This window comes from Hypanus sabinus, chromosome 13 (assembly GCF_030144855.1).
Source record: "Hypanus sabinus isolate sHypSab1 chromosome 13, sHypSab1.hap1, whole genome shotgun sequence".
Lineage (NCBI taxonomy): Eukaryota > Metazoa > Chordata > Chondrichthyes > Myliobatiformes > Dasyatidae > Hypanus > Hypanus sabinus.
Genome location: NC_082718.1, coordinates 19,957,183 through 19,969,352, shown reverse-complemented (window position 1 = coordinate 19,969,352; position 12,170 = coordinate 19,957,183). Strand labels below are relative to the sequence as shown.

At 42.1% G+C, this 12,170-nt stretch overlaps 1 protein-coding gene across 1 annotated transcript in view; it reads left to right on the top strand.

Moving 5' to 3' along the window:
- The window catches only part of LOC132403692 (voltage-dependent calcium channel subunit alpha-2/delta-1), a 728,052-nt gene that overhangs the window by 693,892 nt on the left and 21,990 nt on the right, over nucleotides 1-12,170 (top strand). The window contains exons 34-35 of the mRNA XM_059987267.1: nucleotides 3,382-3,453; nucleotides 10,254-10,406. Of these exons, the coding sequence (XP_059843250.1) occupies nucleotides 3,382-3,453; nucleotides 10,254-10,406 (225 nt within the window). The remainder of the gene's footprint in view (nucleotides 1-3,381; nucleotides 3,454-10,253; nucleotides 10,407-12,170) is intronic.

Sequence of the window (12,170 nt, the reverse complement as noted above, 5' to 3'; positions counted from 1 at the left end):
GGTCCTATTCTGTACTGGAGACGCCAGTTTATGTTATATAAGTTTTGATATGAGCTTGTCCTTGGCTAGCCTGTGTAGTAAACCTGTCTGAAACTAATTGTTGATGTGCATTTTTCAATCCTTACTCCAAAAAGTAAAATAAATTGAATCCAGCTGTTGTTTTCCAGGAGAAGATAAAGAACTACTGTGTGTTAGTCAGGTAGTTTAGCATTTATAAACCTGCTGACAGGATGCTGTTAGTAGGAGCTTAATCTAATGGTAGTACACGAACAAGAATCGTTTTTAAATGTCAAGAATAGCTTTGATTTGAGAAGCTTGGATGGGCAATAAAAGTTTCAGGAGTTGTGCCAAAGGAAATCAAATTAATCCTAAATCTATGGCACAAATTGGAAATCAGGAAAGGGAACCATTTAGCACTATTTATCTAAATAGTACTTGATAGATTTTGTAGATTTCACTCAAGAGAAATACAGGCGAGAAAAAAAAAGATTCAGAATACCCAACATCTGCAAATGTTTCTCTGAATAATCTTGCCCACTGCAAAATGACCATTTAGATACACTGATTCTTCTGGCTGATCTTCACAATAAATCCTATTAATATTCTAGACATTGTTTACGATATATATGTTAGTTGGCTCAGTCAAATGAATTTTGCTTTGTTGGATAAGTAACTTATAGAAGAGAAGCATCTTCCCTCATTTAGATAAGTGTCTTTTCTGATAAAATATGTAGCAGTTAACACCATTTGCACACACTCATCACTGGTTATGAATGCACAATGTAAACGTCAGGCAGCTCATGACAACAGTAAATGGTAGGGCTCTGAAGTGTCTAGATTGGAATTATTGTTTTTTGCACAGTTGGCAACGTAGTCCAGATATCAGCATTTTTGTAAAGTGCTGCAATCTGGACATGAATTCTTACATATTTTTGAATGTAGAATATGCAATGATCTTGTGCAAAGAGGAAATTTTAAAAAATAATTAAAATAATAAATTGCTTATATTAATTCCTTGATATGCTTATATTAATTTGGTGTAATTTGATTAATACAATGGAAAATAGTTTGTCACAAAGATAAAGAAATATAATCACTGTGTCACGCAAACATCTGATCATAAATAAATAACTCTTAAATGATTTTAAAAATGTAGCATCATCTGGTAGCTATTTTGAGGTGCAGTAGAGTTAGAAACCCATGTTCATCTAAAAACATGTCTGGGACTCCTGCATCACTCTGTTTATCTGCTGATGGAAACAGTTTTCATTCACATAATGCATGAAAGACCCTGTCATGGTAAGTATCAAGATTCATAATCTTTTGTATAATTGGGCACACATAATTTTGCATGTTGGCCACATTCCTGTGAGCAACATTACATTCTGACTTGAGCTCTTAAAGAAGAGGGATGAACAGCAGCTGTTTAACCATATAACAATTACAACACGGAAACAGGCCATCCCGGCCCTTCCAATCCGTGCCGAACGCCTAATCTCACCAAGTCCCACCGACCTGCACTCAGCCCATAACCCTCCATTCCTTTCCTGTCCATGTACCTATCCTTTTTTTTTCTCTGGAAGTCGTCTTTTTTTTCTGAAAGTCTTAGGACAGCCTCAGATAAACCGATGTGAAGAGTACCGAGGCGAATATTGGAGCAGGCCTCTGGGGGTCTCGCTGATTTTGATGGCAGAGGGAACACTCAGGAATTGCATTAAAATTGGAAGGATTCACCTGACACAAATTGGCTCCATTATTGCACCTGAGCTGATTGCCCCTGTATCAAACTCTCCATCTGAAGTGTAAGCAATGGTGCTTCTCTTTTAAGTATTATTCATACTGGTCAGCTTTCTCCATTTAGGGCCTTGCAATCCTGTCCATGTATTCCGTATGGTGCACATGCCTTTAGCGGTATCAAGTCTCTGTTGCCTGATGATTGATGTCACCACTACTTCCCTGTTAGCCTTCATGTTGACACATACAAAGACACATGCAAAATGTAGTATGGATGCTACAAGATCCACAAGCAATTTATCTGATGCACCAAACCAATCCCATTGCATTTTAAAGAAACGTGGTACTCAAATAAATTTCTAGGCCTCAGTCATTGTTTTTCATTTGCTTTGAAGAAACTTTATGACCCTTCACCTGGAATGTTCAGCTTAATCCTGGAGAGAATCCTGAGAGTCCTGTACACAAATGAATGCCATTAGCCAATCAGTCAGTGGGCAATTGATTTGCTTTGGGGATATGGTCAGAGTTGTGTGCAGGGCCAGCTTCCAACTCAATGTTTTTAAACAAATACAAAAGACTGCAAAAAAAAGCTGTTTTTTTTTAAATCAGATCTAATTTGTGCTTAAGAATCCACAATCCTTTGTAAAGTCCCTTGCCAAGGTTTTCTTTTCAAGTTGTAATTATTGGGTGGTCATGCATCAGGAACACATGGGGACCATATGTCAGCACTGGGAGGAGAGCATCACCTCAGAAATTATCTGCCACCCACATCAGGCTTGTTTGTAGGGTAACATAATTGGTGGAAATGGACATAATTCACAACCACCGACATTGAGCTGGGATTTGGCTGATCTAACGTGATGATGTAATTACGTAAAAGGGTTTTTAGCCTACTTTTGTGTTCAGGGTTTGGAGTTCAATTAAGTGTGTGACAGTTTTTCTCAAATATTAGATTACCTCACTTAGTTTTATTTACAAAAACCTACAGTTAGCCACCTCAGAACTAATAGAACTAGAATTCAGGCTTTTCATTCTTGTCCCAGTGAATAAAGAGGCCATGGATTAATATTGGGTCCACAGCCATTTTCAATCCTATGTTAATGACTTGGATGAAAGAGTGGGGTGTCATGTATCCAATTTTGCTGGGAAAGTGAAGTGTAAAGAGGTTATAAAATCTGCAGGGGGATACTGGGTGAGCATGAAGGAGGCATATGGAGTATAATATGGAAAATAATAGATTTTAAAGTAAGATTTGGAAAGGCAGAAGTGTTATAGTGATGATGCTGTAGAATGAGAGTAGAAAGAGTTTTTTAAAAAGTAGTAAGAGAGTAAGGAAAACTTAAGGAAAAGATACGCTTGCTTTGGAGCGTGTACTGTACTACACAGATTCATTTGCCTGATTCCTATCATGTGGATATGGACTGTGAGTAAACTAAATAACATTGGCATACTCCCACTGACACATATCCTCAACGACAATATAAAGTTCTTCAGGGGCTTGACAGTTGACGAAAGCCGAGAGGCTGATTCATCTGACTGCAGAATCCAGCATTTTGTCTCATGATTAATGGCTGAAATTTAGGACTGAACTGAAAAGAAAGTTCCTTGTTCAGAAGGTGTTCACCTACACAGATGTTTTCTCTGCAGCACTTTGACTGTGTTATATTGGATGATGGTGGATTCCTGCTAATGTCCAACCAGGATGAATATATTGGAAAGGTAAGTGCCTTAAACTCTCTGCATTTTGATCTTGAGATTTTCTTTACGTTTCCATCTGATACTTGTTTGTGAAGTAAATCAATTTTATCCGAAACAAAGATTGGCAATAATTTTAAAGTAAGGGAGAACTACGTGATACTGTGAGTTGGCGTGTTGGTGGAAGGGCATGTTGTGATGAGGATATTGTGACTCTGCAACAGAATATAAATAGCCTAAATGTGGGTGAGAACTTAGCAAGTGTGGGAAAGGTGACAACATGCACTTCAGCAAGAGAAATCAAAAGGCAGATTATTATCTCAATGAAAAAGAGTGAAGAACAGGAATCTAGGTAAATGACAAGCAACTAGAAGGCAGATACATTAAGATATAAATGCATATTAGCCTTTCTTTCAAAAGGATTGGAGTTTAGAAATGCCAGAATCGGGCTATAAATCACCACGTCATGAAATTTGTTAACTTTGCAGCAGTAATACAATGCAATACATGATAAATAAATATAGGGAAAAATGAATTACATTAAGTATATATTTGCCTATTAACTAGTTAAAATAAGTAGTGCAAAATAAAAACAGAAATAAAAAGTAGTGAGGTAGTGTTTATGGGTTCAATGTCCCATTTAGAAATAGGATGGCAGTGGGGAAGTTGCTCCTGAATCACTGAGCGTGTGCCTTCAGGTTTCTGTATCTTCTTCCTGATGATAACAATGAGAAGAGGGCATGTCCTGGGTGATGGTGGTCCTTAATGATGGATGCTGCCTTTCTGAGGCACTGCTCCTTGAAGATGTCTTGGATACTACGGAGGCCAGTACCCATGATGGGGCTGACTCATTACACCAGTTTCTGCAGTTTACTTTGATCTTGTGCAGAAGCCCCCCCTTCCCCAAACACCAGATGGTCATGCAGCCAATCAGAATGTTCTTCAGGGTACGTTTGTTGACGTTCTCAAGTGTTTTAGTTGACAAACTAAATCTCCTCAAACTCCTAATGAAATATAGCCTCTGTCTTAGGTCCTCAGAGATATTGATACCCAGAAACTTGAAATTGCTCACTCTCTCCACTTCTGCTCCCCCTATGAGGATTGGTTTGTGTTCCCTCGTATTACCCTTTCTGAATTCTACAATCAGCTCTTTCAGTGTTGCTGATGTTGAATGCAAGGTTGTTTCTGCGACACCACTAACTGGACTATTTCACTCCTGTATGCCCTTTAGTCACCATCCGAAATTCTCCCAGCAGATTTATAGATGGTACTTGAGCTAAGCCTAGCCACACGGTCATGGGTAAAGAGAGAGTAGTGCAGTGAGCTAAGCACACACCCCTGTTGTGTGCTAGTGTTGGTTGTCGGTGATGTGGGAACACCAGAAATAGAATGAGTGTAGTTATCACATTTTGTTCAAGAGCCTGATGGTTGAGGGGCAGCAACTGTCCTTGAACCTGGTGGTGTGAGTCCCGAGGCTCTTGTACTTCTACCTGATGGCAGCAGCAAGAAAACAGCATGGCCTGAGTAGTGAGAATCTTTGATGATGGATGCTGCTTGTCTACGACAACTTTTCACGTAGATGTGCTCAGTGGTTGAGAGGGCTATATCGATGGTATACTGGCTGAATCCACAACCTTTTGTAGGACTTTCCGCTTAAAGGCGTTGGTGTTTCCATGCCAGGCCGTAATGCAGCCAGTCAGTACACATTCCACCACACATCTATAGAAGTTTGCCAAGGTTTCCAATGACATGCCGACCCCCCACAGACTCCTGAGGAAGTAGAGGCGCTGTTGTACTTTCTTTGCAATTACATTTATATGCTGGGTCCAGGGCAGGTCCCCTGAGATGGTGACAACCAAGAATTTAAAGTTACTGACTCTCTCCACCTCTGATTCTCTGGTGAGTACTGGCTCATGGACCTCAGGTTTCCTTCAACTGCAATCTTTTCTTTAGTCTTATTGACACTGAGTGAGAGGTTGTTGTTATTACATCACTCAGCCGCATTTTCAATCTCCCTGCTGTATGCTGATTCATGACCACTTTTGATACTTAAGCTTGTGTTGCCCAGGTGATCCAAGGCAGTGTGGAGAGCCATTGAGATCATGTCTGCTGTAGATCTTTTGTGGCAATAAGCAATTTTCAGTGGGTCCAGGTCCTTCCTACAGCAGGTGTTGATTTTAGCCATGACCGACCTCTCAAACATTTCATCACCGTAGAGCTACTGGACAATAGTCATTAAGGCAGCTCACGCTGTTCTTCTCAGGCACTTGTGAAATAAGAACATTTATACATTTATACAATATACATCCTGGAATTCTTTTTCTTCACAAACATCCACAAAAACAGAGGACTGCCCCAAAGAATGAATAGCAGTTAAATGTTAGAACCCCAAAGCCCCCCCAGCTTCTCCCTCCTACACATAAGCATCAGCAAAGTAACAACCTCCCCCACCAGAAAAAAGCTCCAGCAACCCCTCCCCGAGTACTCAAGCAAATGTCAATAAATACAGACTTGCAGTACCCCAATGACTAATCATTCACCCTGTATTCAACATACCATAGGGTCTCTCTCTCCCTAATAAGGGAAAAAGCGGCGTCCCCTGGCGACACCAGCTGTGAATCCACCTGCCTCCAGAGCTACGAAAATCCGGCACCCTGAAAGCATGCTGGTCTTCCAGGCTGTGTCCTTGTCATATCGAAAAGCGGCCAGTCGTGAAGCCCCGAGAGTGGGTCCCATTCCCGCAAAGAACTGAAGTCAGTGTGCAATTCCAGGTCTAGGTCTTCAAAAGAACCTTGAAAAGGGAAACAAAGAGATATCAAAGATAGAGATAGAGCTGTTTCCAAAGATGCGAGCAAAGGAGTCGCCGTTAGGCGCCATCCTCCTCCTAAGAAATATGTGGGAACTTCCAATTGTAGCAGTGAGAGATTGAAAATGTCTTTGAATACCCCCACCAGTTGGTTGGCACAGGTCTTCAGAGCCTCACCAGGAATTCCAATGGACCCTGATGCCTTGCAAGGGTTCACAGCTTGACGTTGGCCTCCGAGACAGAGATCACAAGGTCACCAGATGCTGCAGGAATCCTCAAGCTTTCAAATCTGAAAGTCTTCTTACTATTTATATATTCTGTTCACCTTACCATAGCTGCAGTTCTTCAGGATCTGATGAAGGGTCTTGGCCCAAAATGTTGACTATTTGTTACCCTCCATGGATGCTGCCTAACTTGTTGAGTTCCCCTAGCATTTTGTGAGCGTGTTGCTCAAGATTTCAAGCATGTGCAGAATCTGATATGCTTTTGGTATTTTAATGACCATTTTGGAGATGAGGGACAATTCCACCATCAAGCAGAGGTTTTATTGTCACCTTTTAACCAATATGAAGCAAGAAGGTCCGTGATGAATTATTTTTGTCATCACTTTCCCTGTGTGATCATTATGCAACTTGAATGCTCCAGTTTCTGATCAACACCTGAGCATAACTTGATTCAGTCAGTCAGTACTTTGATTACACTCTGTCCAGTCGGAATTCTTATTTCTAGCCACATCCAGTGAGCATCTATATTCAACAAATTTGTCACCTAGGTAGAGTCATAGAGCCGTAGGACACTACAGCATAGAAATAGGCCCTTTAGCCCATCTAGTCTGTACCAAACTATTAGCCTGCCTGGTCGCATCGACCTATACCTGGAGCATTGCCCTCTATACTCCTCCCATCCATGTACCTATCCAAATATCTCTTAAATATTGAAATTAAACCCACATCTGTAAGATCTGGAGATGTGTTTCTCCAAAGATTAATTTCTCAGGAACAGGCCCTGTGAGTACCCCACAGAGATATTTACTTTAGGAGAGACCTGGTCTCTTTATTCCGTTTTGTTAGACACCACCTGGAAACATACCAACTCACTTAAAACTTACGTTTTCTAGAAAATCATGACAGCTACTTGGGTCTCCTAATATGTTCAACCAAGTGTTCATCTACATTGCCCTGTCTGTTCTGGACCATCCCAGCCACTAATTTCCATAGAATTACTAGAAAGACCACTACAATCATGTGACTTCCAGTGAAGAGAAGTTAGCTTTAAGGGGTCATTTCCAGTGGAAGGGTTATTCTTTATTTTTAGCACCTTTTTAGCTATACAAACTATTTCTGTGGGGTATCTTCTGCGAAGTATATTTTCCCCTTCTGAAGCCTGTCGCCCCTACTGGGCCATGGGCCACCAACAGTAGCTCACCTGAATCCTCTGACCTGGGCCACTCTTTCAGCTGTACTCAGCAATTACCCATCTTCAAAGATCCTTCCATTCCCAGGGATGAATTCTTTGTAACTTCTGCTGGCATTAGTGTAGCACTGGATTGTTATGGGACGGGGCTGCTAGCCCCATGGCCAACCCACTTCCTTTCACACAATGCACACAAAATGCTGGAAGAATTCAGCAGGCCAGGCAGCATCTATAGGAAGAAGTACAGTCAACATTTCAGGACCGATGGAAAAAAGAGATAGTAAGAGATTTGAAAGTGGGAGGGGGAGGGGGGAGACCCGAAATGAAAGGAAAGGACAGGAGGGGGAGGGATAAAACTAAGAACTGAGAAGTTGATTGGCTAAAGGGATACAAGGCTGGAGAAGGGAGAGGATCATGGGATGGGAGGCCTTGGAATAAAGAAGGGAGAAGGAAAGCACCAGAGGAAGATGGAGAACAGGCAAGGAGTTATTGTGAGAGGAAAAGAAAGAGGGGGAGAAAAGGAAGAAGAAAAAATAAATAAATAGATAAATAAATAGGGATGGGGTAAGAAGGGGAGGGAAGGAGGGAATGGAAGTTAGAGAAGTCAATGTTCATGCCATCAGGTTGGAGGCTACCTAGCCGGTATATAAGGTGTTGTTCCTCCAACCTGAGTGTGGCTTCATCTTGACAGTAGAGGAGGCCATGGATAGACATATCAGAATGGGAATGGGACATGGAATTAAAATGTGAGGCCACTGGGAGATCCTGCTTTCTCTGGCAGACAGAGCACAGGTGTTCAGCGAAACAGTCTCCCAGTCTGCATCGGGTCTCACCAATATATAAAAGGCCACACCGGGAGCACCAGACACAGTATACCACACCAGCCGACTCACAGGTGAAGTGTCGCCTCACCTGGAAGGACTGTCTGGGGCCCTGAATGGTGGTGAGGGAGGAAGTGTAAGGGCAGGTGTAGCACTTGTTCCACTTACAAGGATAAGTGCCGGGAGGGAGATCGGTAGGAACAAATGGACAAGGGAGTCACGTAGGGAGCGATCCCTGTGGAAAGCAGAAAGGGGGGGAGGGAAAGTTTTGGTCGGTGGTGGGATCCCGTTGGAGGTGGCAGAAATTATGGAGAATTATATGTTGGACACGGAGGCTGGTGGGGTGGTCGGTGAAGACAAGAGCAACCCTATCCCTAGTGGGGTGGCGGGAGGATGGGGTGAGAGCAGATGTGCGTGAAATGAGAGAGATGTGTTTGAGGGCAGAGTTGATGGTGGAGGAAAGGAAGCCCCTTTCTTAAAAAAGGAAGACATCTCCTTCATCCTGGAACGAAAAGCCTCATTCTGAGAGCAGGTGCAGTGGAGACAGAGGAATTGAGAAAAGGGGATGACATTTTTACAAATAACAGGGTGGAAAGAGGAATAGTCCAAGTAGCTGTGAGAGTCTGTGGACTTATAGTAGACATCAGTAGATGAGCTGTCTTCAGAGATAGCGACAGAGAGATCATGGAAGGGGAGGGAGGTGTCGGAAATGGACCAGGTAAATTTGAGGGCAGGGTGGGAGTCGGAGGCAAAGTTGATGAAGTCAGCGAGCTCAGCATGCGTGCAGGAGGCAGCGGCAATGCAGTCGTCGATGTAGCGAAGGAAAAGTGGGGGACAGATACCAGTATAGGCTTGGAACATGGACTCTTCCTTTCACAGCCGGGTTTGGGACTATCTATGTTGGAGGTGGGCAGTATCTGTGGAGGGGAATAAACCGTCGATATTTCAGCCCAAGACCCTTCATTAGAATTGGAAACGAAGGGAGAGGAATCCAGAATAAGAAAGAAGGGGAGGGGAAGAGATACCTTCAGGCATTCTGAGCGGCCTTTAATAATTCAATTAAATACCATGGCATGTCCGTCTACATTCAGCACAAGTCGTGTGGATTCAAAAGTTCACATGGATGCTAAATCCATTAGAGAAATATCACCTGTCCATCCTGGATAAACTAAACATGGCTCAGTTAAAATTGGCTACTTCATTCATGAAAATGTTTGAGATCTCATTACTTGCGGTGACTAGGCAAACAACAAGATAGCTAATTATTGCCACTGCAGCCTTCCCATATCTTTCTATGAGGTGGTCAGTCGGGATTTACTGAGATCTGAAGAGATCAGATATCTCTTCAGTTATACAAGATATCAGATAACATTGTCTGGTGGGAGGCCTGCAAATTAGACCAAGCCTCATGTTGTCAGAAATGTTGGAAGTCCTCAGCAAGTGAGACACCAGCTTTGGAGTGTTTGATTCAAGGAAAGATGCTATGCAGACACTGTTATTTTATAAACTAATGCAACAGCCCTTTTGGTGCTACTATTTTACCTTATTGCTGTATCTATAGTGTTTTTGACAATGAGTGCTGATTTTTATGCATCAAGTATGTTATTAATTGTGCAAACTAACTGAGACATCTGGAATTTCGTTGATGTTTGTCCTGACTAGTCATTCCAACTTTGCAAGATCCACTTTTTTGATTTACGGAGACGGATCCAGAGAATTCCTGAGGAAGTTCCTGGCACTGGATTTCAAATCAAATCCTTCTGTTAATTCCCTTGTTGCTTCAGATTGGCAAATTCTTTGGGGAGATTGACCCAAGCTTGATGAAGCGCCTTCTAAACACATCACTGTATGCCTTCAATAAATCCTACGATTTCCAGTCTGTGTGTGATCCAGAAAGTGAGACAAAAGCTGCAGCTGGGCTTCGTTCAGTCTACGTTGTAAGTAAATCTATCAGTATCAATTTTGATGTACATGTTCTTCCAAGACAAAGCCTCCAAATGCTGAAAAGATTGCCAAGTGGATCAAGTTGTACTTTGTATAAAACTTCACTTCACATGTTTTGCCTAGCTTGTAGAGTTTATCTTTAAAAATGTTTTACTGACATTATAATGAGAGATCATCGAAAGCTACAGAACCACACTATCTAATGCCAAATACTGTACTACCATGAATATCATGGTGCAAAGTGACTTTATAACCAGTAGCTGAGCCCTGCGGTCTTTTATTAAACCTCTGCTCCCTGATTAAAAATCTAAAGCTTTTCTAGAGGTGGAAATTTGAAATAAAGACAGAAGATGCTGGTGACACTCAGCAAGTCAGATAGTATCTCAGGCTGGAGCCCCACCATCAGTTCTCACGTGAGACATTAACACTGTCTCCACAGATTGACCGAACTATAGAATTTGTAGAGGAAGTTATCAGGAAAGTTGATGAAGCCAAGGCAGTGAATGTTGTCTACAAGGACTTTAGCAAGGCCTTTGACAAGGTCCCATGTGGGAGGTTGGTCAAGAAGGCTCAATTGCTTGGCTTTCAAACTGAGGTAGTAAATTGGATTAGATGTGGATTTTGTAGAAGAAGCCAGAGTGGTGGTAGATGGTTGCTTCGCTGACTGGACTAGTGACTAATGGTGTGCTGTAGGGATCAGTGCTATGTCCATTGTTGTTTGTCATCTATAACAATGATCTAGATGATAATGGGTCAGAAAATCTGCAGATGTCACCAAGATTGGGGGCCTAGTGGCTAGCGAAGAAAGCTATCAAAGCTTGCAGTGGGACCTGGGTCAATTGGAAACAGGGCTGAAAAATGGCTGATGGAATTTAATGCAGATAAGTGTGAGGTGCTACAGTTTGGGAGGACCAATCTGGGTAGGACTTGCACAGGAAGCAATAAAACACCGAGGAGTGCAGTAGGACAAAGGAATCTAGGAAGTCAGCTCCATAATTCTGAGAAAGTGCTGTCACAGGTAGATAGGGTCATAAAGAAAACTTCTGGCATAAAATATCGAGTACAACAGTTGGGATGTTATGTTGAAGTTGTAAAAGATGTTGGTGATGTCTAATTTGAAGGACTGTGTGTAGTTCTGGTCACTTACCTAAAGGAAATATCAATAAGATCGAAAGAGTACAGAGACAATTTACAAGGATATTAACAGGACTTGAGGAACAGGGTAAACTTGAACAGGTTAGGACATTATTCCCTAGAGTGTAGAAAAATGAGTGGAGAATTGTTAGAGGTACAGTATACAAAATTATGAGGGGTACAGATGGGGTAAATACTAGCGGGCTTTTCCACTGTGGTGAGCCTAGCTAGAGTTGATAGGTTAAGGGTGAAAGGTGAAATGTTTAATGGGAACATGAGGGAGAACTTCTTCACTGAAGGTGTGGAACGAACTGCAAGTGGAAGTGGTGGATATAGGCTTGATTTCAACATTTAAGAGAAATTTGGATGGGTACATGGATGAGATGTGTATGGAGAGCTTTTGTCTGGGTGCAGGTCGCTGGGTTTAGACAGATTAGTAGTTCAGCACAGACTAGATGGGCTAAAGGGCCTATTTCTCTGCTGCAGAGTTCTGTGGCTCTGGGTATCAGCTGACGTGCTATGTGTTTTCAGTAACTCGTTTCAATTCTCGATTTGCACGTTCCAGATGTTAGTGTGTGGCTTCAAAGCAACATTAAGCCAGGTGGCTTTGTGAAACCCTGAAG